At 48.6% G+C, this 23,736-nt stretch overlaps 1 protein-coding gene and 1 long non-coding RNA gene across 2 annotated transcripts in view; one reads left to right on the top strand and one right to left on the bottom strand.

Annotated features, from left to right (window-relative positions):
• The window catches only part of ASL (argininosuccinate lyase), a 25,458-nt gene extending 11,110 nt beyond the window's left edge, over positions 1-14,348 (bottom strand). The window contains exons 1-2 of the mRNA XM_039914529.1: positions 14,343-14,348; positions 12,021-12,170 (exon numbers count right to left, since the gene is read on the bottom strand). Coding sequence (XP_039770463.1) covers positions 12,021-12,170; positions 14,343-14,348 — 156 coding nt within the window. The remainder of the gene's footprint in view (positions 1-12,020; positions 12,171-14,342) is intronic.
• A 7,037-nt stretch (positions 14,349-21,385) lies between these two features.
• Positions 21,386-22,743, top strand: LOC114817722. The gene is made up of 3 exons (XR_003765584.2): positions 21,386-21,437; positions 21,552-21,678; positions 22,437-22,743. It is a non-coding gene; the product is annotated as an uncharacterized LOC114817722 (long non-coding RNA).
• Positions 22,744-23,736: the final 993 nt, after the last annotated feature.

Here is a 23,736-nt window from a genome sequence, read left to right as displayed (position 1 = left end):
TGAACGGCAGAGGAACGGAGTGTACGGTGTGGGCAGTAGAAAGAGAGGGAGGGTGAAGTAGGAGGGGCCAAGGTGATGGATGATCTATCAACGTTGGGAGGAGTTTTGAACACATCTCATTCCACGGTCCTGGTGGCTTAATGGATTTGGCCCTCGTCTCCTATGCTTTGCATTGTGGGTTCAAGTCCCCTTTGGGGTGTAAATAGCTTCTTTTGAAGTGTGAAAATGGTGAATTTGGGGGGGGTTTGATTTTTGTGATCTTAATAAATAGGAGTGCAGATGGCTGTGTCCCCGCAGATTGTAAGCAATTTGAGGTTAAGGAGCACGTCTACTAATTCTATTTTACTCTCCCAAATGCTTAGTATAGTGCTGGACACTCAGTAGGTGCTCATCAATATGAGTGATTGATTGGCTACTTGATTGATTGTTGGAAGAGAGAGAGAGACAGACCATAGAGTGCTTGGAGCCTGCCAACTTGCAGGTCTTTCGAGGGAGAGGGAAGGTCTGAAGTGGAACCCAACACCTCAGTTCCCTCATCATAAAATGGGAATTAAGACTGTGAGCCCCATGTGGGACGGGGACTGTGTCCAACCTGATTATCTTGTATCTACCCCAGTGTTTAGAACAGTGTCTGGCATATAGTAAGCGCTTAACAAATACCATAGTAATAATGATAATAATGATAAAAACCCTCTCCCCTCTTCTGGGCTTCATTCTCCTCTTCACTGGGCAGGTTAACAAGGGGAGGGACCCAACCGGGCTTTTTGAGTTTGGGTCCACCATAAACTCAGCCTAAACTTGGCTGAGGAGAAGGAAGGTTACCACTCCCCAAACACCAAACACCAGATCCATCCATTCAGATGCACATGCACCTCAAAAACTACTAGCCAAGTTAATGAAAGACAAAGAGCGTTGTCAAAACCCTCCAGAGACCCCAAAGCGCTAATGTCCATATCCATAATTCATTTAATTATGTTAATGATGTCTGTCACTTTCGCCCTTGGTCAGGGAATGTGTCCATCACCTCTGTGGTATCGTCCTCTCCAAAGTACTTAGTAAAGTGCTCTGCACACAGTAAGCAATCTATAAATACGATTGATTGACCAATCGCTTGATTGAAGGGGGACGTGCTAAGAGGTTGAGAAGTTCTGGGGCAGGAACTCAGAAATGAAAAACTTCGGAGACAACGATAGTAAGCTGAAGGAGCAGAAGCTGGGAATTTATAGAGCGATCTGAAGAACAGGGGCCTGTTAGGGTAGGTGGTGTACCGTGATCGTACAGTGGTTAGTACTCTGCATCGTGGTCGCAACAACCACGGTTCGAGTCTGACTCATGGCAGGTACTTAGATTGTTTTCTTTTTTCTTTGCTTTTAACCCCAGAGTGTATGTGGGAACTAAGCCACAGTATTTAACGTCCCCTATTCTGGGACGTTAAACTGGACCAAGCTCTGAGCTTGATTACACATAAGAGAAAAAGACCATCTCAGTTCCTTCCACCACCACAAAGGGAATGAAATGAAGCGGCGACCTCCGCCTCTGAACTGTAAGCTCGTTGTGGGCAGGGAACGTGTCTACCGATTCTTGTTACATTGTAGTCTTCCAAGCGCTTAGTACAGTGGTCTGCCCACTAAAAACCCCAATAAATACCAACTTGTGAATGTTTGTGGGGCAGAAACGTATCTACCAACTCTCTTGCAGTGTATGCTCTCACTCAGCACAGTGCTCTGCACACGGTAAGCTCTCAATAAATACCACTGGCTCAGATCCCGCCATGCCTTCCTAGGACCTTTATCTAGTCGAAAAACAGGGGTTTCAAGAAAATTAGAGAATGTTGGCATCGATCCCGCTCCCTCCCACATGCTAAGCGAACGCTCTATTCGTTCATTCATTCAATAGTATTTTTTGAGCGCTTACTATGTGCAGATCACTGTACTAAGCGCTTGGAATATACAATTCGGCAACAGATAGAGACAATCCCTGCCCATTGACGGGCTTACAATCTAATCGGGGGAGACAGACAGACAAAAACATTAGCAGTAAATAGAATCAAGGGGATGTACATTTCATTAACAAAATAAATAGGATGATAAAAATATATACAAATGAGCGGACGAGCACAGTGCTGAGGGGAGGGGAAGGGAAGGTGGGGAGAGGGAAAGGGGAGGAAAGGGGGCTTAGCTGAGGGGAGGGGAAGGGGGGGCAGAGAGGCAGCAGAGGGAGCAAAGGGAAAAGGGGAAGCTCAGTCTGGGAAGACCTTTTGGAAGAGGTGAGCTCTCAGTAGGGCTTTGAAGAGGGGAAGAGAGTTAGTTTGGCGGAGGTGAGGAGGGAGGGCATTCCAGGACAGCGGGAGGACGTGGGCCAGGGGTCGACTGTGGGATAGGCGAGAACGGGGGATGGTGAGGAAGTGCGTGGCAGAGGAGCGGAGCCTAAGGGGTGGGCAGTAGAAAGGAAGAAGGGAGGAGAGGTAGGAGGGGGCAAGGTGATGGAGAGCCTTGAAGCATAGAGTGAGAAGTTTTTGTTTCGTGCGGAGGTTGATGGGCAACCATTGGAGGTTTTTAAGAAGGGGAGTGACATGCCCAGAGCGTTTCTGCAGGAAGATGAGCCAGGCAGCGGAATGAAGAATAGACTGGAGCAGGGAGAGACAGGAGGAAGGGAGATCAGAGAGAAGGCTGACACAATAATCCAACCGGTATATTATGAGAGCCTGTACCACTAAGTTAGCCGTTTAAGTGGAGAGGAAAGAGCGGATCTTGGCGATATTATAAAGGTGAGACCAGTAGGTCTTGGTGACGAATTGGATGTGTGGGGTGAATGAGAGAGCTAGCTGAGTCAAGGATGACACCGAGGTTGCGGGTTTGAGAGATGGGACGGATGGTCGTACCATCCACAGTGATAGGGAAGTCAGGAAGAGGACAGGGCTTGGGAGAGAAGATAAGGTGCTCAGTTTTGGACATGTTGAGTTTTAGGTGGCGGGCAGACATTCAGGTGGAGACATTCTGGAGGCAGGAGCAGATACGAGCCTGAAGGGAGGGGGATAGAACAAGGGCGGAGATGTACCTTTGTGTGTCATCTGCATAGAGATGCTAGTTGAAAGCCGTGGAAGCGAATGAGTTCACCAAGGGAGTGAATGTAGATGGAGAACAGAAGAGGGCCAAGAACTGACTCTTGAGGAAGCCCTACAGTTAGAGGATGGGAGGAGGAGGAGGAGCCTGCGAAGGAGACTGAGAATGAACGGCCAGATAGATGAGGGCTTCAAAGGAGGGGAATGAGAGGGAAGCGGGAGGAGGGATATTGCGGAAGCAGCATTAGGGTGCGAGAGGAGGCCTACGCCTCCTCCTTTTCCTGTGAGTCTGGGGGAGTGGGAGAAGGAGAGGCCTTCGCTGGAGAGAGCAGCAGAAGAGACCGTGTATTCAGGAGTAAGCCAGCTCTCCATAAGGACGAGGAGGAAAGAACGGGAAAGGAAAGGAAAAGGTCAAGGGTGAAAGGTAGTTTACCTACAATGGAGCGGGAATTCCAAAGGCCACATTTGACAGCAGGCTGTAGGGGCGGAGGAGGGAGGGGAGAGGGAGCGGGGAGAGGGAAGGGTTTGCATGGCGGGGACCTGGGGCGGAAGAGGGGGATGAAGGGAGGCAGTGGGACAGGCGGACGGGGATGGGGCATGGGCAGGGAAGAGGGAAGGGAAGTGGGTGGGAGGAGGGGGTTTGGTAGGGCGGAGCGCAAGGGGAGGAGGATGAGGGGTGGCGCTAGTAAAGTGGGATTCTAGGGCGGAGGAGGGTAGGAGGCAGAGGAGGGAGCGGGAAAGACCTGGGCGGGAGAGGGAAAGGGGAAGATGAGGCTCGGGAGAGGCAGATGGAGCAGGGGGGTGGAAGGACATAGTGAGGTCAAAGAGGTAGGTGGCAGCACTAAGAACAATTAACAATAACATGCGAAAGCGCTAATAGAGTAACATGATACAATAAGATATTATTAATAAGCTGGTGATGACGAGGGTCGGGTGTTAACTTGACTAAGGGTCAATCGGATCAAAATCAAAAGGCTAGCGGCAAGGAGAGTCCTGGGGCTCGTGATCCAAGTGTCTCTGAGGAGGCGGAGGGAGCCCTGAGGATGTCCGATGCGGGGAAAGGTGGAGCTGATGTAGAGGATAGGGGAGGGGAAACTCATGGGGAGAGGAGTAGTTGCGGGCGCAGGGAACAGCTAGAGTATCTTAATGAGAACAAGGGCATTGTTACCCGGAGATGGAGGTGGAGAATGAGGGGTGGGGGAAATCTATCACCTCTGGTCAGAGCACAGGGGAGGAGGGAATGAGGGCTCACCAAAGGATGGCTGTTTCTGGGCGGAGGGAGGGGAGAGCGGTTGGGGATGTAATGTCTCACGGCCCGGGGGTGGGGGGCGACAGGGGAGCACAATGTCCTACGACTCTGGGAGTGGAATGTGTGTGCTGGGGAGAACAGAGTCCTGCGGTTCGGGTTTGCTACCAGGATAGGCTACTAGAAGGTGCAAGACCGGGGGGAGGGAAGGGGGTTTGGGAGTAGGGGCCTCAGGGAAAGTTGGGGGAGGTTTGGGAGCTACTCGTGGATTTCCTCTACATCCTGCTACCACGTTAATTCAATCACACATCCTATCCAGCCTAGATTACTGCATCAGCCTCCTAGCTGATCTCCCAACCTCCTGTCTCTCCTCACTCCAGCCAATACTTCGCGCCGCTGCCCAGATCTCCGTTCTACCAAAGCTTTCAGGACAAATTAACCCCCTCCTCAAAAATCTCCAGTGCTTGCTTATCCACCTCCATATCAAACAGAAACTCCTCACCACTGGTTTTAAGGCACTCCATTAACTTCCCCTTTCTACCAGAGCTCGTTTCTCTCCTTCTACAACCCAGCCTGCAAACTTCAATCCTCTGGTGCTAACCCTCGCACTGTGCCTCGATCTCGCCGTGTCCACATCCTGCCTCTGGCCATTCCTTCTCAAATCCGACAATTTCTCTCCCCGCCCTCCCCCATCAAAGACTTATTGAAGGCACAAGATGCCTTCCCAGGCGCCTCATCTCCCACTCCTTTCTACTTCGCCCTGACTTGCTCCCTTTGTTCTTTCCCTCTCCAACCCTAAAGCACTTATACATATATGTATAATTTCATTTATTTGCATTAATGTCTGCCTCCCCCCGCCCCATCCTACTCCCGCCCCCGGCTAGACTGTGAGCTCATTTAGGGCAGGGACTGTCACTCTTTATTGTTGTATTTTACTTTCCCAAACGCTTAGTACAGTTCTCTGCACACAGTCTGTGCTTAATAAAAGCGATTGAATGAATGAATGCTCCAGGATGAGGGGAGAGATGGGCCATCTCAGTGAAGATTGCAAAGGTCCTATGAAACAGAATGGACAGACCATTGTTAGGTGGGTCAGTAAGTTGTTAAATGGATCATGGGGAAACCAGGAAATCCTAAATGGAGAAATAGAAGCCTGGCAGAAGGCATAGGCAGAGGTTTAGGCCTGGAAAGGAAGGGAAGTCGTCATTCGTCTCCTTTTTGTTCGCCTTATCCACGAGTAGAAGAGAAATTGAAAATTTGCAAGCCTGCCTCAATAGGGCAGAGAAAAGAGTGGGAGGTGCAGAACGAGACGAAGCTGCCTCGCGGGCGAACTCTTAGATCTCAAAGAAGCAGATGGCCAAATTGGAAAAGACCCTAGAGCCTTTAGTGAAGGGATCATTGGAATTAGCCCAACGGAAGCCAGTCACCCCTGTGGACGTATCTCTAGTATTGGATGGAGATGGCCCAGATATCTCCATTGGACCCTGGGATCTCTTCTCGGGCCCCAGGCCCTGAAAATTGTGAGGGTTTCCCATTTCCAGGAGAGAGAATGCACACTGAGAGTCCCCTTCCCACCGCCTTACTTTACCCAGTGATTAAGGAGGGGGAACCTGAGGGGAAGGCAGGAGTATCCACCTGGGCTAGGCAAAGAGGTAATGTTCAGGGCAGAATGATAACTCGATTTACTGGAGAACAACTCAGCGCGTTCCAACTGCAGTATTCTAAACAGCCCAAGGAAACTTAGGCTCTGCTGAAGAAGGGAAGTCCCTCCCTTATGAATCCCTAAAAACATCTCTGTTCCGTTTTTAGTACCGGAAAGATTGCATTAACATGTTGGAATTGAGGTCCCGCTCGTGTTCCGGTGCTAGAATTGTCATGTAAGATGTTCTGGGAATGTCAAAGTTTTGAGATTTGAGGTGATGACTGTAGAGGGTTTATGTATATGGATGTGGGTGGAGCCGGAATGAGGAGAGGTTGTAACGATGGACAAGAGTGAGAGACTGGAAGAGTGAGTAAATATAGATGAGAAGGATTGCCAGTGTCTCAGGAAGATAAGGATTTAGGCACTTTTTCTGGGGAATGGAAATGAAGAACTCATTTGACAGGAAGGATCAGCTGCGGTGGTTTGTCTTCGTAAAATATGCATAAAAGTAGTTCTGTTGAATGAACTGGCCAGTGTTGTGAAGTGTTGTGAAAATGTAACTTGTGCACTGTGAGGAGAAATGCCTGATTGAACGTGGACATTCCAAAGGTTAAGAATCATCTTGCTGGTTTAGCCTTTTTAAGCTGTTTCCCTTGTCTTAGTTCCTTGCAGAGAATTTATAACTAAGCCATGGGTGTAGATTAGAAAACCCTAAGGGGCTGGGTATGTCAGTTTAAAATACGAAAGAGAAAGTGTGTTTAAAGGGAAGTTGCCTCCCTCAAACAAATGCGTAACTCTCAAACAAAAGGTTAGCCCTCAAACGGATGGTTAACTAGCTTTATCGTGAAGCAAGGATCACAGTGTTGGGAAAGTTCATTGTCAACTAGTTAAGCAAAAGAGGTCACTGGGAAAGGAGAATTCTTTCAACTGCTCTTTCAAGGCCAGCGAAGCCTGTAGGAGTGGTGATTTGGGTATTGGAACTGAGTTTCCACTGACATTCTACTGTGTTTGTTAATTTTATATAAAGAGGTGTATAAGCAAGTGGAGGACAGAATTTCATCTTATATCCGGCTGTTATAAATGTGATAGAACAAAGAAATTTGCCTTGATGCATTCACTAGGGAAATTAAATTGTAGAGTGAAGAGGAAAAGAGAGAATGTAAAAATATATATATACTTAGTGTAAGGTTCCTCATATAATTTTGCATAAATGAGTGTAAGATAATTTGGGGTGAAGAAATGTTCTGAAAGAAGAGGTAATAGCATGATGGAAGGATAAAATTTGTAATAATTGGATCTTCACTTTTCATGGATGAGAACTAGAGGAGAACCTAAAGAGTTTGTTAAAAACATGGAAGGCATACTGGGTTGCAAAAATTTCTTGGGGAATGGACCCAGCAATGGGAAATCTCCCTTATTGAACAAAGGGCACTAAGGTCCATCTGAAGCCCCAGACTTCCCGAACGGCTCCTAAGAATTAAGTAAAGCAGAATTAAGTGGGAGAAACTTACATCAGCCATGAATCTTAATATGGGACAGCTTATGGGACAGCTGCACACAAAAGAGGGATTTAATTGCTGAGTGTTACCAATTGAATGTACTGAAAATGGAATTTATTTGTTCATCTTTGCTTGTGAAATTTATCTTTTGGCTCAAGTAATGTTTAATGTAAAACTCCCATTATTTTGATGGTTAAAACAATATAAGCTCTGAATTCAGTGTCTAATATCACTTGGCAAAGGGCTCTCCCATTTGTCAGCTGTGTAAACCTGGGCAAGTCACTTCACTTCCCTGGGCCTCAATTACCTCATCTGTAAAATGGAGATTGAAACTGTGAGCCTCATGTGGAACAGGAACTCTGTCCAACTACATTTGCTTGAATCCATCGCAGTGGGTGCTTAGCAAATATCAAAATCATTGTAGTTATTACTATGGATGTTTGTCACTCTGTGTGATACATGATCATATATAAAGGAAAGGGCCTGGTTGTTTGTTTACCTTTGTCTTCAAAATTGTGTTTCCTTTAAGGGACTGGGAAGGTTCAAGCATTATATCCCAATGATTTGAAAAGTGACAAAAGGAATATGATCAGAGATAAATGTCAACATTGTTAAGGATGATTCTTAAATACTATCGGGAAAGAACTGTTATTTCAAAATTTTTCAATTGTATCAGACTATATCATGCTGTTGTTTACTTATCTGCCTAATAATTCTATTGTTAGGTTCGTTTCTTCCAAGAATTTTGTCCAGTAGGGCACATTCTCTCCTATGAATCAACCCCTCAACTGTGGCTGGAGAGTTTGCATACACCACTGAAGCTTAGAGCTATGCCATTGAAAGATACTCGGGCTTTTGTCAGAGAAAGAAGTGGTAGTGGAGACAGGGAGCAGGTTTTGGGCCTTGCCCAGAGGCCGTGCCATCTGGGCCTCTCCTCGTATGTGTTTCCTTCTTGTACAGTCCTTGCAGAGAGCATATCGTCTGTGCACTACTCATTAACTGTGGCTGTGCTGTGTAGCTCTCTACTACCTGGAAATCAGCCTTCAATTTCAAGACTCCAACTTGGCATCCGAACCAAGTCACGTTCTCGGCCAGTCATCTTGTCCAACAGCCTTTTCTTTCAGTTCCATACTTATTTCCGTGCATGGAGGGAAGAATCCCTGGAGGAGGAGATTTTCCTCCATACACGCAAATAAACTTCAGTTGCATTTGCACTTCTATTCACTCTTCTTATGTGGGTCGTTTGCGTGGAGATCCATGTTGGCAGAAGTGAAGTGATGGAAGGGTAGGAAGAAGAGCACTTAACTCTAAAGAATGCACCAGTTGTGCTCACTCTGTCGGGCCAGAACCTGCAGCAAGTCAATTATCTCTCGGCTTTAGCCTGTGATTGACTGGCTTTGACAAGGGAACCCTCCCTACCCCTACTAGGACTTCCATCCAGATATATGTCACCTGAGTGATACCGCATGCCGTGGGTGGCCCTACTGAAGGCCATCCAGTAGACCTTTTGATTCTCAGCACCTGGGCAGGGTCAAAATCTTGGGGTCCTCCTAGAGAAGGAGCTCATCCCTCCAGAGCCGAATATCCGCAAATCTGTCCTGAAGGGGGCTTTTCGTCACAATTCAATCCTCTCGTCTAGGCAAACAGGCCATCACAACCTCATCCTCACCAACTTTAACTGAACCCTTTCCCCACCCGAAAACTGCACCTCTTCGTAGTTGCTGACATTCATTATGTCCATATCAGAATTTATCCTTTTCCCCTTCAAATGCTGTCCCCACTGTCTTTTTGTGCTTCCCACCACTGCAGACAACACCACCATCCTCTATGTCTTACAACTCTGTAACCTCGTGTCACCTGACTCTTTCAACACAAATAAAGATTCTCTCACTAGATTTTGTACGTCAAGCCTTCATGACACGGCTAAAATCCTCCCGTTCTTCTCCAGCTGATCCAAGCACTTATCACATGTCTCACTTTCACTACTACCGGTCAGTTCTTCCTGGAGCCTGAAGGGAGGGTCGCGCCTATGATTTCCCTAGTGTCAGGCATCTACTATGTGGAAATATAAGGACATTTTCCTAACCCACCAGAAGGTCCAGCTAGTGTCCTGCTAGCGTCATGCCTCACTGAAGTGAATATCCTGGCCCTACCGACTCCTTCCCCATAGGAATCACTTTCTGGCATCGCAGTCTAAAGATGCCTGGTCAGGAGAGCTCATATCTGGAAAGCAGGGGACGGTGTGAATTAAATGTCCTGGAGCCACACAATAACACTCATAACTCTCCCATGTACTTGGTCCAGTGCTTGGCAAACATTTTTTTAAGCTCTTTCAGGGCAACATTCGATTCTAATCGATTCTAATCGACTCTCCCATGCACACTGATCATCTTCCTACAGGAACGCTCTGGGCCTGTCACTCCCCTCCTCAAAAACCTACAGTGGCTGCCTATCAGCCTCCACACGAAACAAAAACTCCTCACTCTTCGCTTCAAAGCTCTCTATCACCTTGCCCCCTCCTACCTCACCTCCGTTCTTTCTTTCTACTGCCCACCCTGTACACTCTGCTCTTCTGCCCCTTCCTCCTCACGGTCCCCCATTCGTGCCTGTCCCATCATCGACCCCTGGCCCATATCCTACTGATGTCCTGGAATGCCCTCCCTCCTCACTTCCGCCCAACTAACTCTCTTCCCCTCTTCAAAGCCCTACTGAGAGTTCACCTCCTCCAGGAAGTCTTCCCATACTAAGCCCCCTCTTTCCCTCTGCTCCTTCTACCCCCATTCCCCCCCACCCTCTGTTCTTCCCCTTTCCCCTTTCCTCAGCACTATGCATATTTGCATATTTGTATATATCATTTATTACCCTATTAATTTTGCTAATGATGTGCATATCTCCATGATTTTATTTATCTTGATGATATTTTGTTTTGTTCTGTTTTGCTTTGCTCTCTGTCTCCCCCGTTTAGACTTTGAGCCTGACATTGGACAGGAATTGTCTCTATCTGTTGCTGAAATGTATATTCCAAGCGCTTAGTATAGTGCTCTACACATCGTAAGCGCTCAATAAATACTATTGAATGAATAATCCCAACTCCTCCACTTGTCTGCTTTGTGACCTTGGACAAGTCACTTACCTTCTCTCTCCACCTCGGTTCCTTCATCTGTACAATGGCGATTGAGACTGTGAACCCCATATGGGACAGGGACTGCCTCGAGCCCAATTTGCTTATATCCACCCCAGAACTTAGTACAGTTCCTGGCCCATAGTAACAAACACCACAGTTTTTTTTGTTTGCTTTTTTAAAAAGAGCTGGGGCAGATGCAAACTTATTCGTTGGACACAGTCCCTGCCCAACCTGGGACTCCCTGCCTTAATCTCCATTGTACCGATGAAGTAACTGAGGCAGAGAAAAGTGAAATAACTTCCCCAAGGTCACACAGCAGTAAAGTGTTGGAGCCAGGATTAGACCCCAGGTCCCCTGACTCCCAGGCCTTTAGGACAGCACTGAACTAAAGATTGGGGTAGGTCTTTTTTTCTACAAATACTGTCATGCCATGCTGCCCCAACTTCACAAGAAACTCCAGTGGTGCCCATCCACCTTTGCCTGAGAGCAAAGTCCTCACCCCTGTCTTTGAAGGCTTGCATCTCTTTCCCGCTTCCTGCTTTACCACACTGTTCTCATACTAACAGTGTGACTTAATGGCAAGAACCCGGACTTGGGAGTCAGAGGTCATGGGTTCTAATCCCGGCTCCGCCACTTCTCAGCTGTGTGACTTTGGACAAAGTCACTTGACTTCTCTGTGCTTCAGTTACTCTATCAGTAAAATGGGGATGAAAACTGTGAGCCCCACGGGGGGCAACCTGATTGGCACCTAGTTTGGTGCTTAACAAATACAATAATCATTATTTTCGCCTGGATAGCTCAGTCGGAAAACTCTTAGTTTTTGGGTCCTGGGTTCATGCCTCATGTTGGGCACTAGCTTTGGGAAGCAGCGTGGCTTAGTCGAAAGAGTCTGGTCTTGGGAGTCAGAGGTCATGGGTTCTAATCCCGCCACAGCCACCTGTCCGCTGTGTGTCCTTGGGCAAGTCACTTCACTTCTCTGGACCTCAGTTACCTAATTCGTAAAATGGGGATTGAGTCTGTGAACCCCACATGCGACAGAGACTGTGTCCAACCTAATATGCTGCCAGCACTCAGTACAGTGCTTGGCACACAGTAAGCGCTTAACAAATACCACAATTATTATTGTTATCATTATTATACTATAGCCCAGCCCGCACACTCTGCTCCTCTAATGTTCAATATATTCACTTTATGTCCATATTTCATCTATACTTCCCCCTTTCTAAGGCCTTTCCTGAAGGTACATCATGTCCAAGAGGCCTTCCCTGACTGAGCCCTCCTTTCTTCTGTTAGGGAAGGTTCTCTTGCCTTCCGGACTCGTATGCCTGTCACGAGACAGGATTTGTTGTTTCCGTGGGAGGTGGTCATACTTGGAGCAATGGACGAAGAAAAGTTACACAGAGCAGACATACATGACCGGTCTCGAGGTTCACCCTAAAAGGGCTCACCAGGAGAAAGGGGCTCCCTATTGTTAGCCCTGGCTTTTTAAGGGTTACAGCTGTGGGTGTATCTTGATCATTCGCTGAGATTAGTGATTGGCGGGTGGCAGTGAAGCCAATGGAGTCCTCAGAAAGTCCCTCCCTGAGGTTCTCTTTATCCTAAAAGAAGACGGAATTTCTCATTTTCAGCTTATTATCGACATCCCCTCGACCGCAAAGTTCATGTTTCCTTCAAGGCAACTTGTTCTGTGCGTGAGCTGAAAGTTAAGCAAGTTGGGCTCAAGGCTTGGCTGAGACTCGGTCGAATGCTTCTGGAGTTCATCGATTCCCGGTTCAGCATCTTATCGCGATGTGCACAATGTTTCCAGCTGGGTTTAGAGGTTGGCTTTAGAGGAGCGGAGTGTGGTGGAGGCTGGGCTGTCGTAGAAGAGTAGCGAGGTGAGTTAGGAGGGGGTGAGCTGATGCAGGGGTTTAAAGCTGATGGTGAAGGGTTTCTGTTGGATGTGGAGGGTGACGGGCAACCACTGGAGGGATTGGGAACATGTAGACTGACTGATTTTGTTAACAAATGATCCGGGCAGCAGAGTGAAGTATGGAGTGGAGTGGGGAAAGACAAGAGACAGGAAGGTCAGCAAGAAGACTGATGCAAGAGTCAAAGTGGGATAGGGTATGTGACCAAACAGATGCTCTCTACTCCACCCTCTCTTCTCAACTCAAATCACTGGCTTCCCTATCCCTTCGTCGGTCTCGCACCACTAACCCCAGCCCTGAATCACCTCCACTGTCCGCTTGTTTCCCTCTTATGTTTGAGCCGCTGAACGCTGGTTGAGGAAATCTAAACCCCAGGCCAACCTTTCCCACTATGTGTGTCTTTCTTGCCTTAACTCTGCCCTCTCCTCTGCCCGGCAAAGCTATTTTTCCTTCCTTATTGAGACCCATGCCCTTCACCGTCGTCATTTACTTCCCTCCTCTGGCCGCCTGTCCCTTATTTACCCCCAACGATCTGGCCACCTACTTCAATCGGAAAATTAGCACATTCAGGTCTGAAATCCCCAAGATCACTCCTCTCCCTCGTCCATCCCCCCTCCTCTCGACTCCCTCTCCTCCCACCTTCTCTGGGACCTCCTCTAATCTGACTTCCGTCCCCTCCACTCTACTGAAATTGCTCTGTCAAAGGTCATTATATGACCTCCTTCTGCCAACTACAACGACTGTTGGCCATCCTCCTCGAGAACGTTGGTTCATCCTCCTCGAACTCTCAGCTGCCTTTGACACTGTCGACCATGCCCTTCGCCTCAACGTGTTATCCAACGTGTTATCCATCTTCTTAACTGACTACGTCCTCTCCTGTTTTTCCTCCTATCTCTTTGGCCATTCATTCTCAACCTGCTTCGCGAGCTCCTCCTCCCACTCCAATCCCCTAACTGTAGGGGACCCTCGAGGTCCAGTTCTTGGTCCCCCTTCTATTCTCCATCTATAATGACTCCCTTGCTGAATTCATTCACTCCTGTGGCTTCCACTATCATTTCTACGCGGATGACCCCCAAACCTCTATCTCCTCCCCTGTTCTTTCTCCTTCCCTGCCGTCTCGCATCTCCTCCTGCCTTCCGGACATCTCTATTTGGATGCCCTCCTGCCACCTAAAACTCAACATGTCCAATACAGAGCTCCTTGTCTTCCCTCCCAAGCACTGTCATCTCCCTGACTTTCCCGTCACTGTGGACGGTACTACCACCCTTCCCATCTCACAAGCCCGCACCTTTGGTGTCATCCTTGAGTCCACTCTCTCATTCATCCCACATATCCAATCCATCACCAAAGTCTTCCGGTCTCACCTTCACAACATCGCCAAATCCCCGCTTTCCTCTCCATTCAAATCCCTACCACGTTAGTAAAATCACTCATCTGATCCTTACTGAATTACTGCATCAGTCTCCTTTCTGACCTTTCAATCTCCTGTCTCTCCCAACCTCAGGCCATAGTTCACTCTGCTGCTTGAATTATCTTTCTACAGAAAAGTTCTGGGCATGTCGCCCCTCTCCTCAAAAATCTCCAGTATCTGTCTATCAACCTCCGAATTAAACAAAAACATCTTACTATTGGCTTCAGAGCTCTCCATCACCTTGTCCCTTCTCACCTCACCTCCTTTTTCTCTTACTACATCCCACCCCGTACACTCTGCTCCTCTGGTGCTAACCTTCTCAATGTGTCTCGTTCTCGCTTGTTCAGCCATCGATCCCTGGCCCACGTCCCACCTTTGGTCCGGAATACCCTCCCTCCTCAAATCTGTCAACGACACTTCCCCCCTTCAAAGCCCTACTGAAGACTCACCTGCATCACGAGGCCTTCCAAGACGAAGTCCCCCTTTTCCTCAGATGCCCCTCCCCTCCCCGTCTCCCCGACTCGCTTCCTTTTCTCTACAACCCTCCCCGCCCACAGCACGTGCTAGCCGCTAGAGGCCCAGCAGGCAAGCATTGTATATGTCTATAATTCTATTTATTTATATTAACGCCTGTTTACTTGTTTTTATGTATATATATTTATACTTCTATTTATTTATATTGATTGATGCCAGTTAACTTGTATGGATGTCTATCTCACCCCTTCTAGACTGTGAGCCCATTGTGGGCAGGGTTTGTCTCCCTTTATTGCTGGATTGTACTTTCCAAGCGCTTAGTACAGTGTTCTGCCCATACTAAACGCTCAATAAAGACGATTGAATGAATGAATGAATTAGTGTTTTGATCAGCGTGGGAGTTGTTTGGACGGAAAGTGCAGAATTTTATTGAGGTTGTGAAGGTTGAACTGGTAGACTGAATATATAGGTTGACTGGGAGAGATGAGATGAGGATATCGCCAGGGTTACAGGCTCCTGAGACAGGAGGATGCTGATACTTTCTACAGTGGCAGGAAAATCGGTGGGTGGACAGGTTTGGGCAGGAAGATGAGGAATTCTGATTTGGACGTGTCTATCTTGAGGAATCTGCTGAAAATCCAGGTAGAGATGCCAGGAAGGCAGGAGGAAATGAGAGACTGCAGAGAGGGAGGGAGGCCAGAGCTGGAGAGGGAGATTAGGGAATCATCCCCATGGATATAGGAATTGAAGGCATGAGACTGAATGAGTCCTCCAAGAGAGCGGGTGTAGATGAAGAATGGAAGGGGACCCAAACTGAGCCTTAAGGCACCCCTACCTTTAGCTGGTCGGAGGCAGAGGAGGAGCCCACGAGAAAGACTGAGAATGAGCAGACAGGGAGATAGGAGCAGAACCAGGGTAGGACAGTGTCCATGAAACCAAGGTTGAATAATGTTTCCAGGAGAAGGAGGTGGGCCTTAGTGTCAAACGCAGCCGAGTGGTTGGGGAGGATTTGGATGGAGTAGAGGCCTGCGGAATTGGCAAGAAGGAGATCCTTGGTGACAAGGTGTGATCTCCCTTAGTTCTCCCCTGCTCCTCCCTAGTCCCTTGTTTCCCATGCCCCTTCGTCAACTCTTCCATATTTCCCTGAAGTATCTCAAAAACTAATCTCCCATCTCCTCTCAAAATCCACCCCCTCCACCTGCACATCTGACCCCATCCCTTAGCAGCTTGTCTAAAAACTTGCTCCCTCCCTTCTTCCCTCCCTGACCACCATCTTCAGCTGTGTGCTCTCCAGTGGCTTCCTTCCCATTGCTTTCAAATATGCTGATATCTCCCCTATCCTAGAAAACCCTTCCTAGACCCCAGGGCTCCCTCCAGTTATCGCCAAATCTCCCTTCTACCATTTCTTTCCAAATTCCTTGAGCAAATTGTCTACATCCACTGTCTCAAATTCCTATCCTCCAATTTTCTTCTTGTTGCCCTCTAATCTGTCTCCTTCCCCCTTCCCTCCACAGAAATAACCCTCTCAAAGGCCTCCAATGACCTCTGACTTGCCAAATCCAACAGCCTCTACTCCATCCTAATTCTCCTCGACTCTCAGCTTCCTTCAATATTGTGGATCACCCCGTTCTCCTGGAAACATGATCCAACCTCGACTTCAGTGACACTCTCTTTTTCCTTTGTCTTTTTCTCATCTCTCTGGCCGTTTATTCCCATTCACTCATGGGAGTTGCCTACCCTGCCGTCTTCACTTCCTCTCCCCCATTCCACCCCTTCCAATCAGGCTTCGCTCCCCTTCATTCCACAGAAACCTCCCTCTCTTGGCTCCTACGATCTCCTTCGCCAAATCCAATAGCTTCTGATCCCTATCCTCCTCGAACTCTCAGCAGACTTCCATACAGTGGACAGCCCCGTTCTCTTGGGAATCATCATGAAATCAATAATCCCCACAGATACTGTGGGCAGGAGATGCCCAACCACCACCCCGACCACACTAGCCCGTAGTCATTCATTCATTCATTCATTCAATAGTATTTCTTGAGCGCTTACTATGTGCAGAGCACTGTACTAAGCGCTTGGAATGAACAAGTCGGCAACAGATAGAGACAGTCCCTGCCGTTTGACGGGCTTACAGTCTAATCGGGAGAGACAGGCAGACAAGAACAACGGCAATAAATAAAGTCAAGGGGAAGAACACCTCATAAAAACAATAGCAACTAAATAGAATCAGGGTGATGTACAGCTCATTAAACAAAATAAACAAAATAAATAGGGTGATAAAGATATATACAGTCGAGCGGACGAGTACAGTGCTGAGGGGGTGGGATGGGAGAGGGGGAGGAGGAGAGGGAAAGTGGGGAGAAGAGGGTTTAGCTGCGGAGAGGTGAAGGGGGGTAGAGGGAGCAGAGGCAAAAAGGTGGGGGAAGCTCAGTCTGGGAAGGCCTCTTGGAGGAGGTGAGTTTTAAGTAGGGATTTGAAGAGGGGAAGAGAATTAGATTGTCTGAGGTGAGGAGGGAGGGCATTCCAGGACCGCGGGAGGACGTGGCCCAGGGGTCGACGGCGGGATAGGCGAGACCAAGGGATGGTGAGGAGGTGGGCGGCAGAGGAGCGGAGTGTGCGGGGTGGGCAGTAGAAAGAGAGAAGGGAGGAGAGGTAGGAAGGGGCAAGGTGATGGAGAGCCTTGAAGCCTAGAGTGAGGAGTAGTCGCTGAGCCCAATTGATTCTGGCCACATGCCGGGGTCAAAGGTCAGGTGATACGCCGCCTACCCGTGACAAGCCCCGCCTCTTCCGAATAGCTCCCCCAGGCCCCGCCTCCTTCCTCATCAAGCCCCTCAATCAATAATGACCTTGACGACTGAGCCCCTCCCCCTCGCCTCCCCCGTCCTGCCGGGCCCTGTCCATCGGAGAGAGTTGAACGGGAAGCTGTGCGTCTACTATGCTCGAGGCGGGACCCATTTGGTTTGGGGAAACCTACATGAATTGACTTCTCAGCATCTAGTGCAGAGTCCATGATCCAACCCGACCCTGCTAAGGAGAGTCTGTGGGTTTGGGGGCAGTGGGTTCTCCTCAGGGAACCCCCAAGGCAGGGGCGGAGCCCCCGGGCTGGCGGACTGGGGTAGGGTCTCGTTCCGGGCCTCTCTGGTGCCTGTTCCCCAAAGGCCAGTGTTCCCTGTGCAGGAGCGGGGGAGGGTATCGATGGAGCGCTTTCTGTGGGCAGAGCACTGTATTGAACACTGAAAGAGCACTCCAGGTTGAGAATCAGGCCCAGTCCTCGCCCCTCGGGGTCTTCCGATCTAATAGTGTCAGCCGGGGGAGGGGCCTGGGGCAGACCCATCTGGTCGAAGAAACTGTAAAGAAGGACACAGTGTCGGCCCCAACGGGGACCGATACACCATGGGGATAGACAAAAGTGGTGGAGATCGAGGAGCCACTGCCTGCCCCCTCTGACAGCAAGTTTTCCTACAGGTCGCTTTCTTTCCAGGGCCATCATGGTGGAGCAGGCATGGCAGTTCTGGAGCCAGCAGAGATTCTGTATGAGCCAGTTGGGAGTCCCACGTGGGGCTCACAGTCTTAATCCCCATTTTACAGATGAGGGAACTGAGGCACCGAGAAGTTAAGTGACTTGCCCAAAGTCACACAGCTGACAAGTGGCCGATCCGGGATTCGAACCCATGACCTCTGACTCCAAAGCCCGCGCTCTTTCCACTGAGCCACGCTGTAAGGTGGTGAGTTGGAGGGACAAGATAACGTTCCCAGTTGGATAGGGATTGTGTCCGTTGCGCTTACAATGTATCTAACTCCGTGCTTGGTACAGTGGTCGGCACATAGGCCACTTGTCGGCTGAGTGACCTGGTGCATGTCACTTTGCTGCTCTGGGCCTCCGTTGTCTCCTCCGTAAGACACTGATCAAGCCTGTGAGCTCCGTGTGGTATATGGACTGCGTCTAACCTAACTGCCCTGAACCTGCCCTAAGGCATAGTAACGGGCCTGGCATAAAGTAGGAGCTTAATAAATAACATATGAAAAAAAGGAGAGAGAGGAAGGGAGAATCCAAGTGAGGGAGGAGGCCCGTCTTGCCCATCCTCCCCTTTGACCAATCCAGCGAGCACTTTACTGAGTGTGTATGAGAGACCATTGTACTAAAAGCTTTCCTGTCCTCCGCGGCACCCTCAGCTGACAGGGTTCCTCGGGGGAGTCAGCCTGAGGGGAGGGGATCAGGCCCAACCGAGAGGTTGACGAGGGAAGAGTCAGACAGGTCAGGGAGGCTCAGATAAGGGGCTGTCAGAGGGGGACAGGGAGACAAGGAAGAGTCAGATAAGGGGAGAATCAATCAAGGGGCGAATCAGAAGGGGAAAGATCAGAATGGGGAGAGTCAGATGGGGGGAGGGTAACACAGGGGTAGAGTCAGGTAGCCCCTCCCCTCCTAACGGCATTCACTGGGCAGGAAGAACAGGGAAGGAGGCTTCAGTTTGCAGTTCAAGATGGCGTCAGTCACAGCTGTGCCGATTCTTAAAGGGGCGGGAGCCCTTTACATGGCAGGAGGTGAGGATCGGCTTCCCGCCTCAGCCTTCATCTGCCCGCGGGAGGAGGCGGAGCCCGCTCAAACACACCCACCAATTAGCGGGTGAGAGAGGAGCTGTCTGGCCCAACGGGAGGGGGCAGAGATAGCTAACAATGGGCAGCCAATCAGCGGAGGAGACAGGAGAAGCGGTATAAATATCCTTATTACTGGATCATGGAATGTGCAAAAAGTTGGGAAAGTTGTAAATAGTGAAAAAATGAAATGGACCAATTGAAGATCGACAACCTAGGAATAGGCGGACTGAAAAGGAATGCTATTGGGGATTTCTAATAGAATGAGCACAAAATCTACTTCTTTACTCATGCTAAGGAAAGAAGAAATGGTGTAGTGAGAATTGTGACAGAGAAAATTGTTGACAATTATTGGATATAATGCTGTCAATGACCAATTGATATCTGTTAGATTCAGAGCAGAACCATTCAATATAATACCTCAGATGTATGCCCTAACAACAGATGCAGAGCAAGAAAAAATGGATAGGTTCTATTATGAAGGGGAGAGAGAGATTGATAAAAGCTGCAAGCAAATTGTGTTGATTATCACTGGAGATTGGAATACAAAAGGTGGTAATGGAATGGAAATGAAGGTTGTTGGAAAATGTGGCCTTGGAAATCAGAATCAAGCTGGGGACCCACATCGATTTCTGTGAATCAAATTACTTTTTTACTGCCAACACCTTCTTTATACAACCTAAACGACGCCTTACATGGGCCTCACCAGATGGACTATATAGAAATCAAATATTCAGTGTTATTTGCAGAAAGGAGTTCTATTTTGGCAGGGAAAAAATGGCCTGAAGCTGATTGTGGAGCAGATCATGAGCTGCTAATATGCAAACTCAGGCTAAAACTTATAAAGATCTACCATGCCTTATAGCTGCCCAAATATGACTTGACAAATATTCCCCCTGTGTTTAAAAATCATGTAAAAAATAGATTTGAGGTGCTTAATCTCAAAGACAAGGAACCAGACAATATGTGGAGGGAGATTAAAAATGTGATCAAGGAACCTGGTTAAAGAACTGAACCAAGAATTCCAGCGCTCTGCCAGGAAGGACAAACAGGAATATTATAACAGCATATGTGAATAAATGGAAGTCAATAACAAATATGGGTGGGCAAAATTAAGGAAGATTTAGGAAATTTAAGGCAACACTTTGTCCTCGGATTGGCCTTGTCAAAAGCAAAGATGGACTCATCATGAATGATACCAGTGGAATCAAACAGAGATGGAAAGAATACACACAGGGCCTATACCAGAAAGATAGCAATATACAAGAAGTATTTGAAAAGGTTCCTTTGGAATTAGAGCCACTCATCATGGGAAGTGAAATTAGATCAGCTTTACACTGTCTCGCTAAAAATAAGAAACCTGGCTTTGATAGCTTGCCTAATGAGGTGTTTCAGGCAGCTAGAGAGGAATCAGTTAAAGTCCTTACCAAATTGTGTCAACAGGTATGGCTAACCACTCAATGACCATCTGATTGGAAGAGTTCCATTTATGTTCGAGTACTGGAGAAAGGAGATACAACGAAATGGGACAATTATCGTACAGTTTCCTTGATCTGGGGATTACAAACCGAGAGTTGGAGCCCCATAGCACAGGTCTGACACCAGAGAAATCATTGGCATGAATGTCCCTTTGTGGAAATGCACACTCTCTGAATGGTGCCAGGGATCGGCGACAGAAACCACTGTCTGGCTATCTGTCTGGCTATGTGTCTGGCTACCTTCTCACTGGAGGCAGGTCAATGGGCGATGGACAACCAGGTTCCAGAGACTCGACCTCGGCCACTCTCCGGAGGAACAAGGCTGCCACGGATCTGGCCAGTTGGCTCCAGGAAGAGCTGACTTACTCTGATTGCATGGAGTACTTCATCAACTCGGTGACCATCAGCTATGGACTTAGCTGTGTTTTCTCAGGAGTTCAGACGATGTTCAGGTGTCCTTCTCCAGCTCAGAGTACCATGGGCCCTGCCAGCTGAAACACATGGAGAGGCTGGCAGTGCTCAGAAAGCAGCTCGAACCTCACCTACTGCGGGGCACCGCTGAAGAGGAGGAGCTGTGTGAGAGACACCAGCAATCTCTGAAGCTGTTCTGTCAGGAGGACGACACTGCAACCTATGTGTCCTGCTACTATTCCACGGAGCACGGAGAGTACAGCGTGACTGCGATAGAAGAGGCTGCGAAGGATTACAGTTGTCTGCTCCGTGACCATCCCAAGCCAAGTGTTGAACGTGGAACTGGAACGTCCTTGACTGGTTCAACGCCTATATCTCCCTATCGTACTCTCGAGGTCCGGGAATTAGGTGAGAGAGGCCCAAAGCAGCACATACATATTCTGTGTGTGCAGGAGATCTAGTTCAAGATCATCGACAGGCACTGTGCATTTCAGTAGAGGTTCCAGGAGGTTCTTCATCCTCTGTGGACAAAGGCTGAGGAGGTGCTGACTGCTAGTTGCAGAAAAAAGGAATTCTGCGATGGTGAAGGTGAAGCTCTGGTCCTGTCCGGGTTGAGGGGTCCCTTCTTGACCATTAGTGGGAGGTTCAATGTGTCCGATGGTCTATTGACTCTCCTTTCCACCACGACTACTTTCTCATCAGGAGGAGGCACAGAACTGGAGGTGGAATCTCGTATCTTAGTTTGAGAAAATGCACCGATTCCTAGATGCGGAGTTCAAGCAGAGGCTTTGGAGCCTGGAGAAGGGCAAAAGGGGGAATCTGCAAAAACGTAGATAGAGAGAGGAACATCTGTTCCAGCAGAGCCACACTCTATCGTCATTGATCACAGAGCTGGAGGGGGAAGTGCCAGAGGGGGAGCATCAGCTTCTGCAAGTGAAAGATCAAGAAACAGGCTTCAAATGAGATGGGAAGCACAAAAAGACTCTTCTGGGTTTTCCGCTGGACCATGCCCGGAGCCACTATATTCCGTCTTGCGAGGGTCCTCAAGAGGTGGTTCATGAATAGTAGGACCCTATTTGTATTTCCCCATCCAGGGCTATGGGCAAAGCTTCAAGCCCAGGGACGACAGTACTGATTGACCAGAAGGGATTGTATGTACTGAATCTCAGGATCCCAGCTCTTAGCTGTTGGAATGAAACGGGTGCAGAGGGGATTGATGCAGTGCCCCCATGGAGAGCCATAATAATAATGTTGGTATTTGTTAAGCGCTTACTCTGTGCAGAGCACTGTTCTAAGCGCTGGGGTAGTTACAAGGTAATCAGGTTGTCCCACATGAGGCTCACAGTCTTAATCCCCATTTTACAGATGAGGGAACTGAGGCACAGAGAAGTTAAGTGACTTGCCCACAGTCACACAGCTGACAAGTGGCAGAGCTGGGATTCGAATCCATGACCTCTGACGACCAAGCCCATGCTCTTTCCACTGAGCCACACTGCTTCTCCTAATGTGTTGCCATGTTACAGAAAGGTGTGGACAGGGAACAGGTCAATAGCCCAAATACTAATCTAGTGTCTTCTTTGTCTTTAGGACGCCAGAGGAGCACTGTGCAGGTATGTATGTGTTCTGTGCTCCTCGTTGATGATCCGAGTAATGAAGGGCCAAGGAGTCCACGTGCAACGGGGGGGTTCTTGGGATTTTTTGGAAGGGCACAAAGGAATTCTTCTGTGTGACATGCTGAGGCCTGAGATTGAAGAGAATTAGGCCCAACTCTTTGCTAACTCCAGGAATGTGTCAGTGCTGCAGCAATGGCCAAAGGCCACCATGTCCTTGGAGGTGACCGCCTACTGGATCCCTGAGATGAGAGAAATACTTGGCAGATATGCAGGTGAGTGAAAGCCCATGGGCTCAGAAAAAGCCAATCCTCTGAAGAATTCCATCCAAAATTCCTGTCTCATGCATGTAGTACCTCCAATTTAAGATCCTGATTGGGACTGGCAGGTTGTTGCATATCACAGCCACCATTTCACTGAAGGATGGACCGAGAATATCATGCTGGATAGAGTCAGCCATTTGTTCACCTATGGTACTCCAATCCGATGTTCTGGGATTTAAGGTCCATAACATTGGGAAGGGTTTGGACCTGAAATCCCAACGACATCTTGAGTGGCTTCCCACATACGCTTTTTCCCTCTCCCCAAACCCTGACGGAGGATACTCTGAGAGGAGGTCTTCTCTTCCCGATTCTAGTGTGCTAAGAACACATCCAGATGGAGCCTAGATCGCTGCTCTCGCTGCTGTAGTGGAGACAAGGATGCCCGAATTCCCAAACTATCTTTATCCACGCATTGACTGAGTGTCGCATTGCAGTGTCCCCCTCCCTACTGCCAAACTCTCCAAACTTCTGTGGAAGACAGGGATAGCATGTCGTATAATGAACCGCGACCTTTCTCTCTCTCCGCAGTGTAGTTGCCATTGTTTTTACGAGATGTTCTTCCCCTTGACTCTATTTATTGCCATTGTTCTTGTCTGTCCGTCTCCCCCGATTAGACTGTAAGCCCGTCAAATGGCAGGGACTGTCTCTATCTGTTGCCGACTTGTTCATTCCAAGCGCTTAGTACAGTGCTCTGCACATAGTAAGCGCTCAATAAATACTATTGAATGAATGAATGAATGAATGACCCTTGACTCAAACACAGCCAGTCCCCATTTTGTCGTGCCACAGGATCGCAAGAGTGTGACATACGTGGGGGCCCCACAGGATAGGCCCGGCCACCAGGGCCTATTCGAAAACTGGCTGCGTTTTGGCCCCCCCGGTGTTCATCTCGGGGCAGCACTACTGGGAGATGGACGTGGGAGACAAGCCCCACTTGGAGGTGGCGGTGTGTTT

This window comes from Ornithorhynchus anatinus, chromosome 17, assembly GCF_004115215.2.
Source record: "Ornithorhynchus anatinus isolate Pmale09 chromosome 17, mOrnAna1.pri.v4, whole genome shotgun sequence".
NCBI classification, from domain to species: Eukaryota; Metazoa; Chordata; class Mammalia; order Monotremata; family Ornithorhynchidae; genus Ornithorhynchus; species Ornithorhynchus anatinus.
This window is presented reverse-complemented; position numbering and strand designations above follow the sequence as displayed.